Raw genomic sequence first — 23,468 nt, 5'->3', positions numbered from 1 at the left:
GGTCTGCAGAAGGGAGGAAGAAGAGGTAGCGGGAGCTAAGGAGCAACGACGCAAGGGGAGTACTGCGGGTAAGGAGGGACGCACAAGAGCAGGAGATCAAGGTTGTGGGTTCAAGCAATGGCAGCGTTTGAAAGTGAATAGGGTTTGATGCAGGTTGAGGGAGCTTGGCAGTGACGGCAGCGGCAAAAAGAATGACGCAGGTTGAAGAGGGAGTCGAAGATGCAGGTCTGCAGAGAGGGTTTAGGCAGCGAAAAAAATCGAAATTTACAACAGACAGAGCTCAGATTTCAAAAAAGAAATGGAAAACCCCAGGCAACAGAGAAAAGAGTGCCTTCCAGACAATAAATGGTAGCCTCAAAAACCCAAGAACAAACCCATAAAAATCAAATTTCACACCAATATATTTTTTGCTTCAGATTTCCTTCCAGGGGAAACTTATAACAACCACAGATTTAAATTTTTCAAACCCTTGAACTTTAAAAAGAATAATGCCCCTGCAAAATGATATTGAGGCCAGACCTTACCCTCCAAGGCCAAGATCCGGCTTCAAATAAAAATTTCCTTTCAGATCTGTACTTGCAATAATATAAACAAAACACCCAGAACCCAGATATACAAATAAAATTGAAAACCCCAAAAACCCAAGTTAGATAACCAACAGTTGAGCCATTTTATTATAATCTGGGAGAAAAGTACAATAATGTGGAAGTGGTGCACCTGGGCTTGCCTCAATGGCAAGCATGATCAAGCCCAAGTGGTAATATGTCAAGCCTAGATGGCACAAATAACTGCTGCAATGATGCCTTGCGCTGCCCTTGTGAAACTATGTTGTCTGTTGCAAAGATGTTGTTGGAAACCCCACCTCTGGTGCTCAGAAAATTACGGGAAACTAACCCTGGCCTTTCCACCAAATACCTAGAATAACCCACGAAGGAATTGGCCAGATGTTGACCTCGAAATTTTGACCCAATTTCCCCTTAGCTCCTCTAGTTGCTGGTTGCGTTGGGACCCCTATTCGACCCTTTAGATCTGCCCAGAAAATTCTATAAAATTAGGATTGTGATCCTTGTCCAAAACCCAGAAAGGGTGTCCCTTGGTTCCAACCTTCAAAATTTGACCCTTGACAGTTTGGCCCTCCTCCAATTTCGAATTCTATTGTTGTGACTAATCCTGTCAATCTCTGCTCTCCCAACTCCAGCAATCCTCCTCAAATGGCCCTCCAAGTGATCTCCTACTCCCGGCCAGCTCCAGCTCTACAATTCCTTCCTCCAACTCCCACATGAGCCCACTAATAGCTCTCTGCGCTGACCCAAGTGACTGTAGATCGAATTGGGCTAATGCAGCAACCTCCTGCTCCAAAACTCTCCCGAAAGGTTGATTATTCAATGTAGCTTCAATGCCCAAACTCCCCTGGCAATTGCTGCCCAGATGAACCCACAAGCAACACCCACGTGTTCCCCTTCTGTGTCCTCCATAAACATGCACTGGCTGAAACAAATGCTGAATGATATCACTGTGAAACTCCATCAGCTCTCCTCCAAGGTAGTATGAATTGCATTCCTAGGGTGGCACTTGAAGTCCACCGAAGCAAGGGTTGAGATCTCCACTCGGAGACACTCATGTGCTAAACAGCACAGTAACCTGGCTAAGCAGCGCGAGCAACTAAAGTTAAGTTCAATATGTCAAAAGATACCAAATGAGGTTGAGCTTCCTCTATTTATAATTCGTTGGCCTATTTTCCCATGTGGGCCCCCTCCAACTAGCAATTCGACTTTCCCTCCTTAATCATTCAAACATCCCTCTAAGGTGGTGCGTATTTCCTCATGTGGGTGGCCCCCATGCTATGCCAAAAAAACATTTCGGCCCCTTTTCCTTCCTAAGTCTTTTCCAAAAATCACATGGGTCCCATGGCCTCCAAAATTGTCGAAATTGCAGAATAAATACACCTGTAACAATTTAATTTCGGAAGGGACATTACATTGAATCAAAATACAAAAAAATTGCATAAAAATACAGAGATCTAAATGATACATAATGGTAGATCACCTACAGCCTAATAAAAATTATACAAAAAAAAAGAGGGAAAATTGATAGGCATGCAAAATCTATCAAAAAATTGTAAAAACAAAAGAAAGGAGGTACTCATACCTGCAAATGCACCACCAGCTATAGGAAACCCTTCCCACTCCACAATAAATAGATGGTGGCAAAGAAAATGCAGTCTCTCCCTAGCAGGATGAGGGAAAACTAATGGGTAAAGGAATCCCTATGAGAAATCTACAAAAGAGGTTGAAATTGATGCCCATACTTGCAAATGCGTCCACTGTTAAGGGAAATCAATCTCCACTCAATAAATACATGGTGATGGCAAAGGAAAATGTTGTTCTCCTTGTCCTTGGCTCAAGCATAACCGATCTCCTCCTTTGCCCTCTAAAACCTTCTTTCTGTTTGCAAAATAAGTCCAAAAAACCACTTGAAGCATTTTTTCCCGTGGGCCGGCAATTTTGTGGAGAGATATTATCGCCAGCAAAAATATTGCCGATTTTTACTGGCAATAATATCACCAAGTGATAAATTTATTCATATCATGATATTATAGTGGTAATATAATATCATGATTTTTGTAACACAAGTTGTACTTCATCTTATCTACATATATTAAGGGTTCCAGCTGTTCAAAATTTGCAGATTTGATTTTTAGCATATGTTATCTTGATGATTGAATAAATCCTAGCATTGGTTATATGCATGCTCATTTGACATAACATTGAGCAGAATTTGTAAACTAATTGAGCACACAGAGAAGATAAAGGGGCAGATATACTGCTGTAATAATCAGTTGTAATAAGACATTTCAGATCTGTAATTTGCTACGGAAGTGTGCCCTAGGGGATGAAACATTTTGCATTAAAATACACTTGATTGGTATTTATTTTCTTCAGCTGCTCTGTGATTCAGGTTGAAAAGAAGTAAGTATTTTCCACTGTAATTTTAATATTTCAGATCATCCATACAGCTGAAAGTTCACAGGGAATAGATTCGGGAAATATCAAGCCTGATGTAAAATCTCTGAAAGTTGTATTTCACAAAATTTCATTGCAACGCACCCATGTTGCAGAAATAGAACATTTAGATGATATTCAAGAAACATTTCCTGTTGTGAAAAACAGTTCCCGTTACATCAAAACGGTTTCCCCAAGCTGGAAACATATCTGACAGGAAATGAACCAATTCCTGAGGTTTCCAGTCCACATTGGCAAATCTATGTTTCTGATCTGCACCAGAAACAGGGGTGGCAAATCCAGGAACACAGATAAATATAGAAAGACATATTTTTCAATAAGACACTGAATTAATCCAGAAAACAAAAAAATTAGGAAAAAAAAATTAAACGAAAATGTTGCTTATTATAACATACAGCTATCCTTCAGCTAAGCTTCCATGCTATGAGGGACATTTCTCTCTTCCCAAAATCACCCAAGACTTGCACATCACCTCATCTGTACCCACTTGTAAATGTCTATGCATTAACACAACCTGATCACCTCACTGCTTGCCACTAGACCTTACCAAAATAACTATCTCTTTTTAGTTTTTACCTCTCAATGTATATCTTACATGAATCCTTAAGCTCATTGATAAATATTTGCCCATTTCTTGCTTAAATCGCACAACTACTTTTACTGAAAAAAGTAATGTGCTTAAAATAAGATTCTATACAAAAATAACAGACAGCATATAGTCAATGGGAAGGAGAAACAAAAGCATTGACTCTTTAAGTAAATATTCTGTCATACAGAACAGAAAGTTTTCCTAGTAACCTCTCAGCCCAACTTTTCTTACAAAGTATCACAAGAAAATACTTCTTGCAAATTTCAAGTAGTTGTCAACATATTATTGTCATTAGTGCCAGTTATATTCCCAATAGCGCACATTCTATGGTGCAATGTTTGTCCACTTCTGACAGGAGATTGTTAATAAAGGTCATTTACCTTGCTCTCCAGGACTTGTAACTTTGGTTTCTCACCGATGCACGTGTTTCCTAGCTCAGTTCTTATGAAGGACTTTCTGACCCGCAAAAATATTAACCATATATGCTTTCATATCGAAAAGTGTCTGACAACTAAAGCTGCCAAATATTTTCCGTAGGTACTTATTTCAGTAGAGGAATTCTGATCTAATTCTCATCTACATTAGCTCTGAAACAAATGATAACAAGAAACATCATATGATAGTAGATAAAATCTGAATTATGGGGAGAGCAATGTTGAGTAAATATTGTAGGAAATTAGGAATTGTTCAGATCAAAGCTGCACAATTGTAGCTTTTTCTTTTATAATATGGTTCTTGCACATCAATAACTGAAAGCAAACAACAAACCTCTGTAGTGCCATATAAATTTAAAATTGTAGTGTCTGGCAGCATCTCATGCAACAGTTCCCACAACCAAATTGGAAATGTTTCTCCACTGAGCACTAAAACGCGTAGGAAGTTCCGAACTGATCTTCCATGAGAAGATTGTAAAGCAGGAAGTACTGCCCGGATAAGGGATGGAACAGCTGTTAGCCGTGTTACATAGTATGCCTGCAAATGCATCGAATCATATGAAACTTCCAACAGATGAAGATGTTAAAATAGATATAAATTTATGACTATATAGACGAGATGTCACAGATACTTTAAAATTCAAAACAAATGTATTGATTCTACATCCGCTTTAAGTCAGATTCCTGAATTTGAGCCTCTAAAAGATTACAAAGTTCATGGAAATGACAACCTACAAATAAAGTGAAAGAAAACCACTGGGTACTTAAGTGACCATCGATGCCAACAAAATACTATAAATAAAAATCACTTCGGCAACTTCTATGCGTGGTAGTTAAACATCCATGTATTTGGGAAATATAAAACCAGTCTATTTGATAGCATGTCGAACAAGTCTCATTATACACTGCATTATAACGGCAAAGTTTTAGAGGTTGGGACTGGAAAACCCTATCGGTGGGGGATACAGCAGGCTCCAGCATCAAATATTACTAAGTGTGCTGTTGTAATATGTGATCACATTGTGCCCAAAGTTTAAAGTTTATGTTTGTAACTGACATATAAGAGTAAGAAGAGTTGAGGTTAATGTTAGGTGGTTAAACGACCTTAACAAGTATATACACTAAGAATAAAATGTCCAGAAGATCCTGTATTTGAGAGGTATGGCTGCTGGCAACTTGTCAAGGGCTAGTCTAATGTATTGTAATGCAGTATGATATATTGAATAATATTCTGCCAACTCTCTCGTTTATCTGGGTTGTGTTTGTTATCTTTAAAAACCAACAGTGGTTCCAAAGCAGGATTATTTGACATTCATGTTTGTGGACATCTTTGGTGTTGTTATGTATGCCTAGCAATAGATGTCCAAGAGGAGGTGACATCACCATACCCCATTGAAAGGTCAGATAAGATAAGATAATTTTATTAATGTCCAACAAATGACCATAATAGGTCAACGGGACTGTCGGTTACAATGATTACATCATGCCAAGCCGGTGGACCAAACGGTCCCCTTTAACATTTCTTTTAAAAGCAGAAAATACATCTATAATCTAAGTAAATGTAAATGTAGAAGCTGGAATCTCTCGGCTTCAAAACAAAGCACTGCGATGAAGCAGAGAAGGAGAAGAAGAAGAAGAAGAAGGGGGGAAGGAGTCTCCTATCCAGTCCCTACTCCTAACATCCGAGGTCGAGAGAAGAAAACTAAGAGAAGCTTGTCAAAGTCTGCTGTCCTGTGGGCATACTGGGCTGTCGCTGTTGTCGCCTGGAAGTTCTAGGGTGCCTCCCAGGGGTGGATCCAATCCTGGAGCGTTGGTGCAGTCTGGTGGGTCGGCCCCCCCAGAGCCGCACTGATCTGGTCTCAGTGTCTGTGGGTCGGCCAATAGTTCTTTTGGTGCCCCGCACTGATGGTAGTGCCCCAAAGAAGTCTGTGATCTTCAGAGAAAAATTAACCTTTTTACTAACTTGTATCGTTTAAATTTTTCTTTATACTATAAAGCTAAAATTTCAATATGAATGAGAGGTTAATATATTGAAGGTGTCACCATTGGGAGTTGTTGAAGTTTCTAAGTCTACCAGTTAGAAACCCTCCATGCACTTTATCTTATTTATTCCTACCTACTTGTTCCATTACTTAACAAGTTATTTACAATGTAAATACTGAAAATAAACACTAGTGCATGCTCAACATATTACAGATCAACAACTGAAGGAAACATAAACAATCACACCAAATGACACCGTTATTTTTGGACCAATGTCCCTGGAAAAACCCAACGTGGGAAAACCGATGTAGCTATCTGAGGGTTTTCTTATTAAGCAATTTCATAGTACAATCTGGGTACCAAATCCAGCTTACCCAACAGAGAATTTCCTTGGCAGTAGTACCTCTCAGTTTGAGACAAATGTTTCGGCTAAAACCCTGGATAAACCTTTCAGCAGCTCTTCAGCTCCAGCCTCCAATCTGCCCCAGAAACCCCAGCGTCTGCCTTTCTGGATTGCGTCAGCCCCTCTCTGCCCAGCGCTGGCCCTACGTCACCCTGAACGGGTCTACGTCAGCCTCAGGAGGCCCTGTGTCAGCCTTTTGGCCCTCTACGTCAGCCTCAAGAGGCCCTGCGTCAACCTTTTGGCCCTCTACGTCAGCAATGTTGGCCTCTCTAAAGCACTACGCAGCTCCCGACTGCCTCTGCGTGGCCCTGTTGAGCACTGACTGCTACTGTGTCACTCTCTCTGGCTCCTACGCTGCTTTCCCGATACTATCTCTACATCTCTGTCTCTCTATACTCAATGCCCCTCAGCTGCAACTCCGATCACTGATTCTATCTCTCTTAGCAAACCCCGCTCTAGAGAATACAATGACTGATCACTCTGGTGTCCCCTCCAAGTGACCCTCAAGCCACCCCTTATACTTTTCTCGTTGACATATCAACGGCCGAGATTAAGTCCCTAATCAACGGCTAAGATTAGATCTGGCTTGATCCATGTCTTTTGGACCATTCTAACACAGTTTTATATTAATCCACATTAATATTTTAATTTCCCTAAGTCTAGACTTAGGGACTCCATCAAAAATATTAATTATTTTAATATCTCCTGAACTGTTTAGAATTTGCCCAAACCCTTTTTGAGTATTGGAGATATCATGTGCCCCAACCTCTCCACCAAATTTCGTGGCTAGAACACATCCAATGCTACCACAAAACAACAAGAGGGTCACCCATAAAGACATTTTTTAGTTATAGCCCAATGATTAAGCTATACAAACAATGTTAAAGATTGTTGGAAGAAGACCAACAATGGTTAGTAGACATTAGTGATTTCTAGCACTATGACTAGCAATCATGGTGGGAGATAAACCGATGCAGCAGATGGCAGAGGACATGTGTAGACAACACAAGAAGCAAAAAACAGAAACTACAGGAGTACTACATGATCAAAAGTTGCCAAGGGTTTGAGAAGGTAGGATAAGATAATTTGATTAATGTCCAACAAATGACCATAAAAGAAGGTCAATGTGATTGCTAGGTATAATGATGTAATTACAGAGCGGAAGCATCAAAACAGCTCCCATAGAAAGTGTCACCCTAAGCTAAAGTCTGAAAAAACATAGACACTAAAAGCATGTTGTCATTGTGAGATAGTAGCGAGGATGTATCTGGGAACTAGAATACAATGAATGATGTATCTCATGACCTACCAGACCCATCTTTCCTAACATTTGAGCCCAATGGAGAAAACTCAATATAGAACGTTGTCTAGGGGAAGAGCTAGTGGAGGATCTTAATTTTGTGGTGTGCAACTGTCTAGAAGAGGTTGCCCGTTGCTGGGACCTAGAAGATCTTGTCTGCCTCTTGGTATGGGACCTGGAATGGAAATGCCATTGAGGTCATTCGAAAGGGGGGATCGTTCTTTGAGTCCGTACTGATCTAAAGTCAAAAGTTATGCTACTATCAGTTTGTCTTTTGCTGCCTCTAGCTGATAGGAGCACTATGGAAAAAAAAGTAATCCTGTAGGTGGAAGCCAGTCAAGGAAGAGGCTAAACAATATGGGAGCAAAGAATGACAACCTCCTGCTTGTATAAGGCATGTTGTTCCACAAACTAGCAGGCCTTGTAAAGGGGCCAAAGCTAGAGGGCACAACAACACATGTGATAGAGGCCCACTGTCACCATATCCTAAGTCCCCTACTCTTCTCAGATTTTCACCAACGGGAGGAGTCCTTGTATTACTCACTTGTGATAAATGTCTCTATGATAGGCTTGAAGTGAGGCAAGGTAGCTCATTCAATGGAAAGGTTCAACAAAAGTGCAGCTTTGGGAGGCGCTATTAAGACATTCCACGGAAAACCCCTTGGAAAGGAAACTAAATTAAACCTAGGATTAAGAGTTGACATGTGATATATGTGCATCCAAGGTCAAGGTAGGAGAGAGAAAAGGAAATGAAAGATTTACTTCATGTACTAAAGAATATTGCCTTCAAAGAATCCCCAAGTCGAAGGATTAGCTTCTAGGGTTCCCTCTTGATGTGACAACTAGGGCATCAAAATTTATAGAGAATCCACTATGGGAATTCCACCAAAATTTGACGACTTCTAGAGGAGACACAAAGGAAGAGTTCTATCCAAGCGAAATTCAAAATTTCCTCCTACTAAAGATTTCGCACCAAGCCCTATATAAGCCTCCTTATTCTTACGGGGCCGAAAAATAAGGGTTAAAAGAGATATTTTTCAGTTTCTGATGACCACCAAGGATTTAGGATTAGTGCCTAGCCATTGGGAGATTTGGAGTCATGAAAGATCTTAATAATGGAAACTCACTCTTCAAGGAGACCTAAAGGTAGAAGCTTTTGCTACTCCTTTAGATATTTACACTTCTTAGACACTTGTTCATGGAGTTTCAAGGATAAAATGCATTAATCCCCTAGGAACATTCATTCAGTATCAATGAGTAACACATGCAAATTTCCCAGTAGTTACAATTTTTAGAAAATATTTCAACAATTAGGACACATTAATAACCATGAGATAATATTCCATGTCGTAGACATTAACAAAATCAGAAACTTGTCATAAAAGATTGCTTACAAGATAATGAAGAGTCTATCCATCCATAACAATGTAACTTTGAAGCCCCAAAAATGAGACAAGATTATCCAAACATCAAAATTCATCCATAATCCTCCAAAATCATCCACAAATTGCAGGTTTGAATTTGCCAATGAGGCCGAAAATCCAAGAGTTCATGGTTTGAAATGGGAAAAAGTCTCTCCAATTTATACAAGACTAAGTAGTTCGAATAACAAATGAAAAAAGACCCTCTACATGCCCAATGTGCTAAGTAACCCACCCATGGTTACAATTGTCATGTCCCCATTTTTATTCTTCTTCATAGTACAGCGAGGGTGGATTTCCAAGGCAGGGGATGGCCAAGTCCGTGGAGCTGGTTATGTCATCAGGGGTCCCGATGGAGTTTTGAGGAGTTTCTACAAGGTCCAACTCATCCACACAGTTTGCCTTTCATTCCGGCGCATTCCGACAACTTTCAAAAAATTGAGTAATGGCTTGACTCAATTAATTACGCTTAAGGTGGCATTCCGGGAGGAATTCATGGCAAAACACCTTAGTGTAATAGCTCGTTGGAACCGGAATGAGAAGATCTACATGATGCGATGGTTAGATGATAGTTTCAATGACTTGGGGAGACATGATGGCCAATTTACCATTTTCCCACATTAAAAAGAATATTTTAATTAAAATAAAAGAGGGAAAAGTGCTCCATGATTAAAATAATAATAAAATAGAAGGTTCTAGAGGAGTCCATCGAATCTATAAAAGAGAAGGAGGAGAACATTGGAGGACATCTTGGTTTTGATATTGTTTCTTGTATGAAAGGTTGAGGACCCGATTCTCTACTCCATTGGTTGCCCCCGAACGAAAACCCTTGGGTGATATAGAGAGATTGGGCAAACACCCATCTCCCCTTGGTGGGTTCATTCAGAATCCACGAGTGTAATGATTGTTTTTCTATTTCAGTTTGAAGACCGGAGGGTCATTCTATTGGGCTATTGTATTGGCATCTATCTATATATAATAAAGTTGGATTTTGGTTGTTGCATTTCTCGTTGTTCTTCATGTTGTGATTTTTAATGAGACTTTATGCAATTTGTGGGTTTATGGTTTCAGTCAAATTTCTGGGGTTTGGGTTTCCATGGCAACTTCCTGTTAAGTGCTAGATAATTTGATTTGAAGAGTTTGTTCCAAATTTCCCGCGTTTGGGACATTACAGTGGTATCAGAGCATCGAACTTGGCTCAGCCTGTGGATTTTCAACTTTCTGTTGCAACTACTATGATTTGAGGATTTTCGGGTTATTTGCAGTAATTAAGAAAGTACAAAACTCTTGCTTGATTATTTCATCAATTTGGGAGAAATTTGTCTTGGCCATCATACAGAAGTTCTATTACCAAGTATTAGACAAATTCTTTCAAATTTGTCTCCTACTTAATGATGATACGACAAATTGGCTGCTACATTTCTTTTGAGAGGCGGCGTTGATCCAATTTTTAAGAGTGGCCGAAATTATTAAAGGAAGAGTGAATTTATCAAAGTCAATCAATTACAAAAAGGTCGTGAGATATGCATTCAGGGTTTTATTGGCCGCCTAAGCATTCTGGGCAGGGGTCCAATTAATCAAGGGATGGGTGAAGAATAATTGTTTTATCCCAGGGTGAAAATCAAAATTATTAAAAGTACAGTGACAAGTTATTTTGCAAAGGCAGTGGCGAATTATTATTTTTCTTAGAGGTTATTAGTATTGACTGTGCCAAAAGCAAAGGCTGAATTGTTGTGATCAAAGGCCAAATGTTTTCATTTTATGGTTGTGATTACTCGTTGATAACCCCAATTTTTGAGCCTCAAGACCAAGATTATTTTGTCGCAGGGATCAGGGTCGAATTTTGAAGCAGAAAACTTAAGATATATGCAGAAATTTATATATAAATATTTATTTAAAAAGATGAATTACAGATGATGATTGTTTACAATGGGTTGCCTGGCTTATATACCACCATGGGCACCCTTTGGGAAAGGGCATGATTTTATGATCGTGCCCTTTCGTCTAATTAAACCTAAAATTAAATAATAACCTAAAATTAACTAATTTTTTATATAACATTGCCTTCCTCTCGAAAGAATGCTTTGTCCTCAAAGCATACGCAACGACGGATGTTGTTGACAAAATGCTTCATTCTCCCAAGAAGCGTCTTCTTCGGTAAGTCCTTCCACTTGATTATATATTCCAAGATGATCAAGGTCCCACACTTTAAAAGGTCTTGGATTAATCTCTCAATTTCCGTTTTTTGGTGATGTGAATATCGCTATGGCTTGATGTTGACGGGGTCTGATCTTGCCTTGAATTCTATTGTATGCTCAATTTCCCTATTAGGCGGCATCTTCATAGGTAGGTCTTGAAATACTTTTTCATGCTTCCGAATCAGATCTTGTATCTCTGGTGACTCTTCTCTGGTCATATTTGCAGATAACATTTCTAATTGGTGACATTGTACTGCATAAACAGGTGCTCTTCTTCGACTTAGCTTCATCATCTGAGATGATGATACAACATGATTTTCTGGTGCTTGGAATCCGTGTAGCTTGTACTTCTGACCTCCCCATTTGAATTTTATAAATTGTACTTGATGGTTGGCGGCATAAGTACCTAAAGTTCGTAACCATTGGATACCTAAGACTACATCTACTCCTCCTAACGGTACTATGAAGAATGGAGACTCTAGATTAAAGTCTTGAATCTGCAAATTGACCTTATGGCATTTCCCTACCTTTTCAATCTTCTTACCATTAGCTACCATCACTTTCATGTTTGGTAAGGGAAATGAAAAGATATTGAGTCTCTTTGCCACGGTTGCATCTAAAAAATTGTGTGTGCTTCCAGAGTCGATGAGAACCACTACGTTGTTCTTCTTTATGTGTCCTTTTAACTTTAAAATCTGAGGTTGTGATATACCTGTCATAGCTGATAATGACACTTGCGGAATACTTCCGTCATCTAATTCTGGTGAGAATTCTGGGGCGTCTTCTGTGTCTCTATGTCATAATCTTCACTGTTTGAATCATTGGTTGCTTCACAATTATATAGGTTCTTTGGTTCTTTTCCTTTAGCACATCTATGTTTGGGGTCCCACTTCTCACCACAGCGTTTACATTTACCCTCTTTTATCCTTTGCATTTCCACATTAGATTTTTCATCTTCACAACGATGTGGTGGAACATATCTTGTATTATTTGAGTCCACATACTGGGGTATCCTTCGTCTTGCATAAGCTTTTTCCGCTGTTGACCAAAATATTGGTTCGGATTTCTTTTCCGTTGTTTTTGCTTTTCGTCTTGCTACTTCTATAGATGTAATGTCATGCATCTCAAGTTCTGCTTGTAAATGGGTTTTGAGTCCCGAGATGTATGACTGAATTAGACGAGATTCTGATAACCCAGGTACTCGTGTTACTAAGGTCTCCCATTCTTGAGTGTATTCGTCGACACTTCCTTTTTGTCGTAGTTTGATGAGTTTTGAAAAGAACTCTTCTTCCTTTACACCTTGGAATCTTTTGAAGAATGCATCTTTAAATTTCCTCTAGCTAATGACATGTGTTGTCTTTTTCCACCACATATACCAGTTATATGCTTCTCCCTCCATTTTCATGGATGCATGTTTGAGCTTTTCGTCATCGTCAGTGATGTCATATATCTCAAAGTATTCTTCTGCTTTATTTATCCATGCAACATTGTTTTTTTCGTTTCCATCGAATTTAGGCATCTCAACCTTTGCCCGTCGCTGGTATGTTGCTACTGGTTGAACGAAAAAAGGGTGTTGATTGGTAAAGTTATCCCAGAGTTGCTTGTTTGTAAAGGCTGTGTTACTCGCTTCTTGGTGGGGTGTCGCTGATTTTTTTGGAGATTCAACTTTGTCATGAGAGTCTATTGACTTTGTTGAATCATACGAGATGTGTTCTTGATTCTCTTCACTTTCTTTTAATAGCTCTTCGGGTGTACAATTCGACCTTTTACACATAATTTTCAGCATTGTTAAGACCTCTCTGATGCTTGCTTCTGTCTGAACATGGTAATTTTCCATCTTTATTTCTATTCGATTTGTCGTATCGTGAAGATTTTTTATTTCATCAGCTTGCTCCCCAAGCTTGATCTGGAATTCATTTAATCTTTGATTTACCTCATCGTGGTTGCTATTTATCTTATGCTCTGCATCCAACAATTTTTTTTGGAAATTCGCCATTGTCATTGTCGACATTGAGCAGGTTTGCGGGAGCGTGTATTTATTTGCCAGCTAAAAGATTTTTTCTCCCTTTTTTTTTTAATTAGCTAAAATAAATTTTATACATATAAATTTTAATTAATTAAAATAAATTAAATTAATTAAATTAACATATATATATAACTTTTAATTAATTATATATATATAACTTTTTAATTAATTAAAATAATTTTAATTAATTAAATTAACTTTTATATATATATATATATATATATAAAACTTATAACTAAATTAAATTGTGTATTATATATAACATATACATATAATTATATTATATTATATATATATATATATATATATATATATATATATATATATATATTTTTGATGTTATATATAAACAAACATTATATATATATATTATATATAATATACACGTTATATCTATTAAGTCTTTGTCGACCGTCACGTTTACTGGTGGGGGGTCACCTCCGTTCACTGTTCAAAGGAAAAACAAAAGTCAAGCGAATATCCCCACAGAGATTACGATGGCAGCGATAAGTCTTCCGGGCGGTTGCACAGCAGTTGGACAGCGGACGGGCGGTGGGCAGACGAGCAGGACGCGAGCGGTGATATGGGATTGATGACCCTGCTATTCGAATTATAACAGCAGGTTATCCGGATTGCCTTGGCAGGCTATCCCGATTACCAGTGTCGGATATGCGTTTTTTTAACTGCGGATTACTCTCCTTGGTATGCGATTTAAGGGCTTACAATCTGCAAATTTCACCGCAATTTAATGATAGGTTACTGATTCGGGACGGGGCTGATAATAAAATAGCAATATGACGGCTGTAGACGGTAGGCAACAAGGAACGCGGTGTGCAGTAAAGACTCCGGTGGCTGCTAGTGTAAACGACAACCAAATTTTTGTTGTACAGCGTACAGACTGGGGATTTATGGCGAAGCAGGGTATGGAAATGTGCGTGAGTGGTTTCTATCACGGTGTGCGGGCGGTAGACAAGGCAGACGGTGTGCGGAGAGGGCAGACAGGGTGTCAGTAGTGAATATGGCAGCGGACAGAATAGTGATACGTACAGTGACAGCAGTGGATGGATGCCTGAACCCGTACAGGCGAGAGGATTCAACCGCTCTAATACCAATGAAGCAGAAAACTTAAGATATATGCAGAAATTTATATATAAATATTTATTTAAAAAGATGAATTACAGATGATAATTGTTTACAATGGGTTGCCTGGCTTATATACCGCCATGAGCACCCTTTGGGAAAGGGCATGATCTTATGATCGTGCCCTTTCGTCTAACTAAACCTAAAATTAACTAATTTTTTATATAACAAATTTCATTCGTAATTGGAAAGAGACCAAGTTCGTGTTGAAGCGTTGTTGGGTGCGTTGTTGCTGATCAGAGTAAGTGGACGTAGCAACACTCCTGGGTTTGACTGCACACGAGCCAACACGAGAAAGCGTCATTACCACTTGTTTGAAATCGCGCACTTGCAATCACTTTGTTTGTAGGAATTAACGCCAACACTTGGACATAAATTGTTGAATGCCAAGGAGATATGAATGATGTTGGAAATCCCTATGTATGGATTGTTGTTATTGAACGTCGGATCAAGCGTGAACATAGACACCACCAGAGTGTCCCACCACCTGCAAATTGATCATGAAGTTCATGTTGTTGGGTCAACAAAATCCAAACAAACTACAGTTGCACGTAGAATTGTCAAGGACGTAGAGTAGTTGGGCCAAGACTGTGTAGACAGAGGAGAAGCTACATCAGGTTGAATCATCGGCGCAGTTTCATCCAATGTGACTACTGGAAACAATTTTTAATACTCATCGTGGAAGCTGTCATGTAGCGGAGATCATAGTGAGGGCACTACATGAGAATGCCACTGGGGACAAATAAATATGTTTTATTAAAGGCCAAGTAGCAGAGTAGACAACGTCTATCACACCTGTAGCAGAGTACGTGGGACCATTTGATCACTTGTCCAACGTCTGAGCGTTCGTGCATGGAGTTTATGGCACGGGTTTGGAAGGTTGTTTGGCAAACAGTGTCACACAAAGGTTAACAACTGCTTTTTCGAGCCACAGGCGGATTCCGTCTCAACGGTAACGGCAGAACTGAGGAGCCAAATTGGATGGAACGGCAGTGCACACACAATCGCCTGAGTATCACGTTGTTGGAGCAGATTGCCGCATTTTCAGAATGGCAAGTTACATATAATTTGTTGAAGCAGTGACATACGTTCACAAGGAGGGTTTTCCATAATTATTGGGCCAACTTCTCTCTTACACTTGTTGGCCGCGAGCAGAATACAGTTGGTAGGTAATTTTTGTTTATGTGGGCTTATCCCCTACATCACATAAGAAGGACAACGAACCCATCTATTCAGTCAACCAGGGGCTGCGTAAGTGGCCAATTCAGTCATTTAAAGGGAGCCACACACAATCTCTTGGAAAAATCCATCACTAGCAATCTCAGAAAATTCTACTAGCACAAGAATTGCATCTACAACAGTTGACCAAATTGCAAGGGCTGAGTTCTCCTTGAGTGGTTGTTGTATTCACCTTCAGAACTGAAGGCTTCCTCAGGATTATCTTTTCTTGTGGGCCAAGTACTCTCTAATAGAGGTTCAACTTTCCAATATATACCAGAAGATACATTTGACCTACAGCGGAGTATAGTTGATCTATTTAACAAATTGGCCTCATAAGCAAGTCAACAAAGCTATACCAGAGAACGCAGTGGCAATTTCGAGGTTGAGGGATTGAAGGAGAGTTGAGTCCTTTTGCTAGGGTGACTACAAAATTCTGGGAAGCATATTCTCCTTGCAGGGGTTGAGTTCGTATGCTTTGAAGACTGAAGAAGGGCTGAATTTTTTTTTTGGGGGTCACAGTTACCAGGTTCTCAATATATAATAGCCTTCATTTTGATTAGTGAATTTGAAGTATATCGTTGTATGTTCTCTTAGCAAAGGTCTGTGTATATTACCATTAGGGTGTCAGTTTTGCTGTCAGAGAAGGGAGTTGTTTGTTGTCACTAAGTGTGTTGAGAGGGTATCATTAATTGCTAAGTCCATTTGTGAGGAAGACTGCTTGTATTGTTGTCCATGTTATTGTACGCTATTGCGTAGAACTTGATTTGAAGAAAGGTTGCATGTATCTTGTCACAGAGAGTTGTGTGCTTGATTACCGAATTGTTATGCCATGTGAAGGGTATGTGTATTGAATCAACTATAGAAGTATTGTTGTACTGTTGTCAGAGTCATGTAAAAGCCAGCTTGATGTGCTAGTCATCATTAAGCTAAACATGGATGAAACCTTTATAAATTCCGTTCATAAACCAGCAACAGAAGTCAGCAGACCCTTCTCAATGGGGCTCTATGTCATTCTTCAGAAAAAACAACTAAGAGATGTGCAGGAGGGGCAGGAGATAGGACACAAGATTGTTGCCCTTGGAACAAATTTGAAACACATGAGGGTCACATGGAAAGTCCTCTTCAAACTTGATGAACTTGATGCCCTCCTTTCCAAAGCGAGACAATTAGAAGGGAATAAATTAATTTGGGCTCTAAAACCCACTATGCTTGCGCTCCTACAACACAAGTTCTTGGAAGAACCTTGTGAAGGGGTTAGACTTCTAGTTGTATCTTGTCTCAGTAACATCATGAGACTGACAGCACCTATAGCTCCTTACAATTATGAAGTTAAGAGAAGAGTTTTCACACTGATGATAGAAACTTTCCGAGACTTGTACAACAGTGCAGGCTCTACCTTTGGGAAGAAGCTTGATATTTTAGAAGGCATGGCCATGATTAGGACTTATGAAATCATGTTTGATCTAGAGTGTGATGGTTTGATCTTGCAAATGTTCCAATGCTTCTTTAGCATTAGGAAACATCATCATGACACAGTTATAGCACACATGCAATCCATCTTGTCATCATGTATGAGAGGCCGTGATGCCATTTGTTAGGAGTTGCAGTCTCGATTGTTGTCTATTTGGAGGAGAAAGTAGTTGGTCTCACTTGCTGCTTAAGAGCTCGCCGAGAGGTTGGTTGAGCAGAACATTGGGTTGTTTCGGAGGCAGTTGACCAGGGAGGAGCAACTCAAGATTAGGCGATCAGGCAGCGAGAATGAGATGAGGAGGAAGGGACTTTGCTTTATCTGCAAGAGACCTTGGGGACCTGATCACTCATGCATGAGTGAAAATGAGGAGATGACAGCGGTAGAGCAAGGAGATATTCTTTATGTCTGTCAGGATGAGGGCTCTTCCTTGGGCGAGTCCATGACTTCATACAATGGTACCTCTGCAAAGCACAAGCAGTCGTATGGAGTTGATGATAGTAGCCCAGATAAGCATCCATGTGTGGTAGAGGAGTATGATCGGCAATTGATTGTTCCCATGAGGGAAGGAGATCTAGGAGCAAAGGAGCGATGGATGATTCAGCATAGAGAGTGCATAGACGAGCATGAGACAGTTGATACACAAAGTGTGCGGGATGGGGCATTTTTGGATAGTCAACTAGTGGCTCAAGTTGAGCCCATGGTGGAGATGGTGGTGCATTCATCTTTGGGTCTACCGATTGATGAGGTGAAAACAGACATAGTGGAAGCTAGCAAAGTTGCATCATATTTAAGCAGCAACCCTCTCCAGGAGTTCATAGACAGGGCTTGCAACACAATTTGCCCACTTTTTCCCATTAGAGGGAGAGAGGCAGGATTTCTTGGACATGCTTTGATTGTCTAGGTGGAGCATCAGGTGTTGAGCATGGATCAGTATCAGCAAAGCAGATGTATTCCTTGCACAGGAATCTATGCATTGGATTGGCGAGAGATCATGAGTTGTTACCCTACTTATGGAGTATCATTTTTAGTCAGAGGCATTGTATTGCAGGAGCCCTTAGAGGTGATGGATGTTACATGCTTCATTTGGCAGCAGGATGTAGGCTGGCCACTCATCAGTATCTCAGCACAGCATCAGCGGAGGAGATTGACCTTGGTTTATGCCGAGAGTTGGATTGGAGAGAAGTGATGAGCTGGTATGCAGTTGGAGCAGCATTCACAGCCGGAGCTATAGCACAATAGGAGCCATGGAGCATTAATGCTCCTTCTTCGTGCCATTGGGATCCAAGTGGATCTACTAGTAGCGGGTTGAGTTAGAGACAGACATGGGATCCAGGTATTGGAGGATCCAATCATGTTTCGATAGTTTGGAGGCATTACGTGGACCAGTGGTTCGTATGGGATCCAGGCATTGGGTCTCAGTTGCGTTGGGCCGCCAGATTGGTCCATAGGTTTCGATTGCTTGAGGGCAAGAAATATTGGGGCGGGAGGACTGTCATGCCCCCGTTTTTATTCTTCTTCATAGTACAACCAAGGTGGATTTCCGGGCAGGGGATGGCCAGGTCCATGGAGAAAGTTATGTCATCAGGGGTCTCGATGGAGTTTTGAGGAGTTTCTACGAGGTCCAACAACATTCGCTTGGTATATTCCATCATCCGCACAGTTTGCCTTTCGTTCCGACGCATTCCGACAACTTTCAGAAAACTGAGTTATTAGTGGGCTTGACTCAATTAATTACACTTAAGGTGGCATTCTGGGAGGAATACGTGGCAGAACACCTTAGTGTAATAGCTCGTTGGAACCGGAACAAGAAGATCTACATGAGGGGATAGTTAGACGATATTTTCAGTGATTTGGGGAGACATGATGGCCAATTTACCATTTTCCCACATTAAAAAGAATATTTTAATTGAAATAAAAGAGGGAAAAGTGCTCCATGATTAAAATAATAATAAAATAGAAGGTTCTAGAGGAGTCCATCAAATCTATAAAAGAGAAGGAGGAGAACATTGGAGGACATCTTGGTTTTGATATTGTTTCTTGTATGAGAAGTTGAGGACCCGGTTCTCTACTCCATTGGTTGCCCCCGGACAAAAACCCTTGGGTGATATAGAGAGATTGGGCAAGCACCCATCTCCCCTTGGTGGGTTCATTCAGAATCCACAAGTGTCGTGATTGTTTTTCTATTTCAGTTTGAAGACCGGAGGGTCATTCTATTGGGCTATTGTATTGGCATCTATCTATATATAATAAAGCTGGATTTTGGTCGCTGCATTTCTCGTTGTTCTTCATGTTGTGATTTTTAACGAGACTTTATGCAATTTGTGGGTTTATGGTTTCAGTCAAATTTCTGGGGTTTGGGTTTCCATGGCAACTTCCTGTTAAGTGCTAGATAATTTGATTTGAAGAGTTTGTTCCAAATTTCCCGCGTTTGGGACATTACACAAGCCAACCATGATAGCTTTTGAAATTACTTAATCTCTCTCCAAAACCCATGCAAGATTGACGTGATACATGCGTGGAGGCCTAGAGAGGCAGCATTGAGGTTTCTTGTGCTAGAAATGTGGGAGAGAGCCTCAAAAATTATGATGAAGAGGGTGATAACCTCCTTATGTTGCAAAACATCTTTGAGACCCCTATTTTTATGAAAATTCCTAGATCTAGCAATCTCAGGAACCCTACCGCAACCAACTGAATCTACTATAAGAAAGGGCTTGAGGCCATTGGTTATCTAACAGGAGCGTGGGGCAGTACAGTTACAATATGTTCCCACAGGAGAGCAAGTGGCCGATATACTCACAAAGGCTCTCGGAATAGCTAAGTTTACTCAGTTCAGAGAGCAATTGGGTATGGTTGAAAATCTGTTTCAGTAGCAGCAACAGTTTGCAGTGCAGGGACAATTGATAGTGGCAGTGCAGGGATAGCTGGTAGTGGCAGTGCGGGGACAGTTGGCAGTGGCAGTGCGGGGATAATTGGCAATGGCATTGGCAGTGGCAATGCGGGGACAGTTGGCAGTGGCAGTGCCAACAGCAGCACAGATGCAGAAATTCAAAGGGAGTTGTAGTACAAATGTAGCATTGGCAGTGGCAGTGTCAAAGGCAGTAGTACAATTGCAGCAGCAACGCAGTAGTTGGTGGACAGCATGTCAAACATCAGCAGCACAGTAGTTGGTGGACAGCATGTCAGACATCAGCAGCACAGTAGTTGGTGGACATCATGTCAGACATCAGCAGCGCAGTAGTTGGTGGACAGCATGTCAGACATCAGCAGTGCAGAGGACGATGCTTCAGAGTTAGAGCAGTATGCAGTAGCAGTGTATTGCTAGAGCACATTCCTCGCTAAGAGAGAATGTTGATTTGGGGTAGCAGCGGATGTGCTCTAAGCCTCAAATTTTGCCGGGAGACTTGGGCACACACATTCCAAAGAACCCAAAAATTGTTTTGGGAAATTCCACCCAGAGAGTATTGCATTAAAATAATTAATATTTTTAATGGGGTTCCTAAGTCTAAACTTAGGAAAATTAAAATATTAATGGGTATTAATCAAATTGTGGGTGAATCTTCTACAAAAGATGAGGATCAAGACAAAATGATCTAAGCCTTTGATTAAGAGTTAATCTAGGTCATTGGTTATCCAACCGTAAGATATAAGAAGGGGCTTGAGGATAATTTGGAAAATACACTGGACAGATACTCAATTGCCCAAGAGAAATCGATTTTCTCACTGGTCGTAGTTCGGCAAGAGAAAATCGATTCAGAGGGAGAGTTGCAGGTGGAGGAGACACAAAGAGGGTTCAACATCAGTCAGAGAGACAGGGACGAAGACACAGAGCAGCAGAAGTGGCAACGTTGGGCAGATTGATGCTACGAGAGGTAGCGCTAGCTTGAGTGACGCATAAATTTACCTCTGTTGGTCATTGGAAAGTTTTGTACTTCATGTATTGGGCAAATTTTATAATTTAGAGTGATTTTTTGACTACTGTCATAACACTAATAAGCGTTGAAATTTTATGAAGTACTACTGTTGATTTCACTGTTGAGATCTTACACTCGTGTGATTTAATCTAAGTTTGTAAAATTTATGGTATTTGGCACCTAAAGCACTCCTACTCTAGATTTGATCTTGTGATAATTGGAATCTAATTGGCAAATTTGTATTTGGTAATCACTCTAAGTCTTGGCATCTAAGTTTTCATTTCACTATCTTAAATGGTGATTGGTTTATCTTGAAGTGGTATCAAACATTTTTGAAAAATTGACATTTTACATCTTGTGAGAATTTGTTGAAGTTTTGCACTTGTTTCTCTAAAGCAATTTATCTTGTTCAAGATGGTCGTCTCATCATTGTTAAGTACTCTCGTTAGAAGTTAATTCACACTAAGTACTTAAGTAACATAAACAATCTTAACTCAAGATAATCTCACTCATAATCTCTTGCATAAGCATCCTAGATCTAGCTTGCATTAAAACTTACCTCCTAGCATAAGCTAGGTTGATATAAATATAGGGCAATGCTTCTCACCTAGATTGAGAGGCTTGGCAACTCTTCAATGATTAACACGGTGACCTTGCAGTTGTTGAAGGCACAGTCTCTGCAGTGTCAGACGCATTGGGTGATAGGAGCACAACCGAAGGTATCGTTAATCAAGCCCTACCCTGCTTCCTGTTGGCCTCCTTCCCACAATGTACCTTGGAGCCCAGCTTCAAAATAGTTAAGGGAAGGTCATACTTAGACTAGGCATATAATTAAAATCAACCAAGATCATTGCACCTCACATAGGTGCTAGAACTTGCATATCATATAGGTTAGTTAATCATTCAAGGAGCGGATGTCCATCCAGTCACTTGCACTTAATTTATCATAAGCAAGAATTGTGACTCCATTAAGGCATTGTCTCATACTTAAAATCTAATCTAATCATTAATCTTGCTAAATTTAACTAATTAACTAGGCCGCTCATCCGTGTCTCCCAAATAAGTTGGTTTCCAACTTGTTTTCCTTCACCTCATTCCATAGGGACTACGCCCCATAGTTTGTTGTTAGGAGATAGCTAGAATGGAGTGGGCAGAGATCAGAGTGACAAACCCGGCCCTGAGCGGTTGTCCCGATGCCTTTACAATCCAGCCAACAATATTTTTGGCATTGTTGTCGAGGACGAGTTTATCTTGTTCTCGAGGTTAACGACATTCTATCATTGTGTGATCTTTCATCCTTCATTCATTTGTCCCACCAACACCACAACATTTTTGTTGTCATTGTCGGGAACGTTTTATTGGACCTTGGCATTGGCGACATTCTTGTTAATCTTCATAATCCTCTAATCCATTTTCATCTTCTTAATTAGTCAAGCACCACGTTTGATGGCGATTTGATAGCTTACTATTTTTTTATCACCTTGTTCACGTTTTTGTTTGCACTTTAGCACCTGGACATTTGGGTTAGTTTCCTAATTGGGTGGCGACTCCACTAATTCATCCATTCGTAAAAGCTTACTGGTAGCTTGGTTAACCCCACTCTCTGGGCTCGGTTAAACAAATTACATTCTAGTAAGTATTCATTTTTCTTAGACAGGAAGCCTTCATTGATACCCACCTGCTTCTCCTTTATTATCTTTTCGGTTTTTGCCTTTTGGATTTTGGAGATAGATTCATGTTCAAGTGGCGACTCCACTTCTTTCATTTTTTACAAGAATTCCTGCTAGAGGCTCGCTTCTTGTGGATTTCTTGATTGTCTTGAACAAGGATATCTCTCTGACATCCATTAGCTTCCCTTTCCCTTTAAGCAAGTCATCATATATGACTTATCCGCCCCTTGTCGTTTTACTAATACTCAAGGTTATCCTCGTGACTTTCCAGAAGAGGAATATGGGGTTAAAGAATTAATAGAAATCATTAAAAGCGTGCATGATGAGCAAAGAAATCAATTCAACGATATGCGAATTACATAAAGAAGCTGCTAGAGAATGAGTTACAGTGGGAAGCACCATATTGTAGATCTTGTGACCAGTTTCATGATGAATCCACTTGTGCGGTTGCAAGAAGAATCCGCGATAGTGGAAAGGCAGGGACCAGTAACCAAGTTAATCATTTGGACAATGAAAAGGAAAATGATAAGCATCTTGTCAAGGAATTAACTCACATGATCAAAGACATGCAGTCTAGCCAAACAAAATTAATAGTAGATCACGCCAGAGAAATGAGTTCCTTGAAGAACAAGTTGCAGAAAATGGAAGTTACTCAGTATAACCAAAAGATCAACTTTC

The 23,468-nt window shown here is 40.1% G+C and overlaps 1 protein-coding gene across 1 annotated transcript in view; it reads right to left on the bottom strand.

The window, feature by feature from the left end:
• Positions 1–23,468, bottom strand: part of LOC149250647 (putative acyl-activating enzyme 19) — a 467,065-nt gene that overhangs the window by 327,103 nt on the left and 116,494 nt on the right. Inside the window, 1 exon segment of the mRNA XM_089459163.1 lies at positions 4,381–4,584. Within this exon segment, the coding sequence (XP_089315289.1) occupies positions 4,381–4,584 (204 nt within the window).

The sequence above is a fragment of the Pinus tabuliformis genome, chromosome 7 (genome assembly GCF_031772625.1).
Source record: "Pinus tabuliformis cultivar Carrire ecotype Pingquan chromosome 7, CPIR1, whole genome shotgun sequence".
NCBI lineage: Eukaryota > Viridiplantae > Streptophyta > Pinopsida > Pinales > Pinaceae > Pinus > Pinus tabuliformis.
Note: the sequence above shows the minus strand (reverse complement) of the source record. Positions and strands in the feature narration are given on the sequence as shown.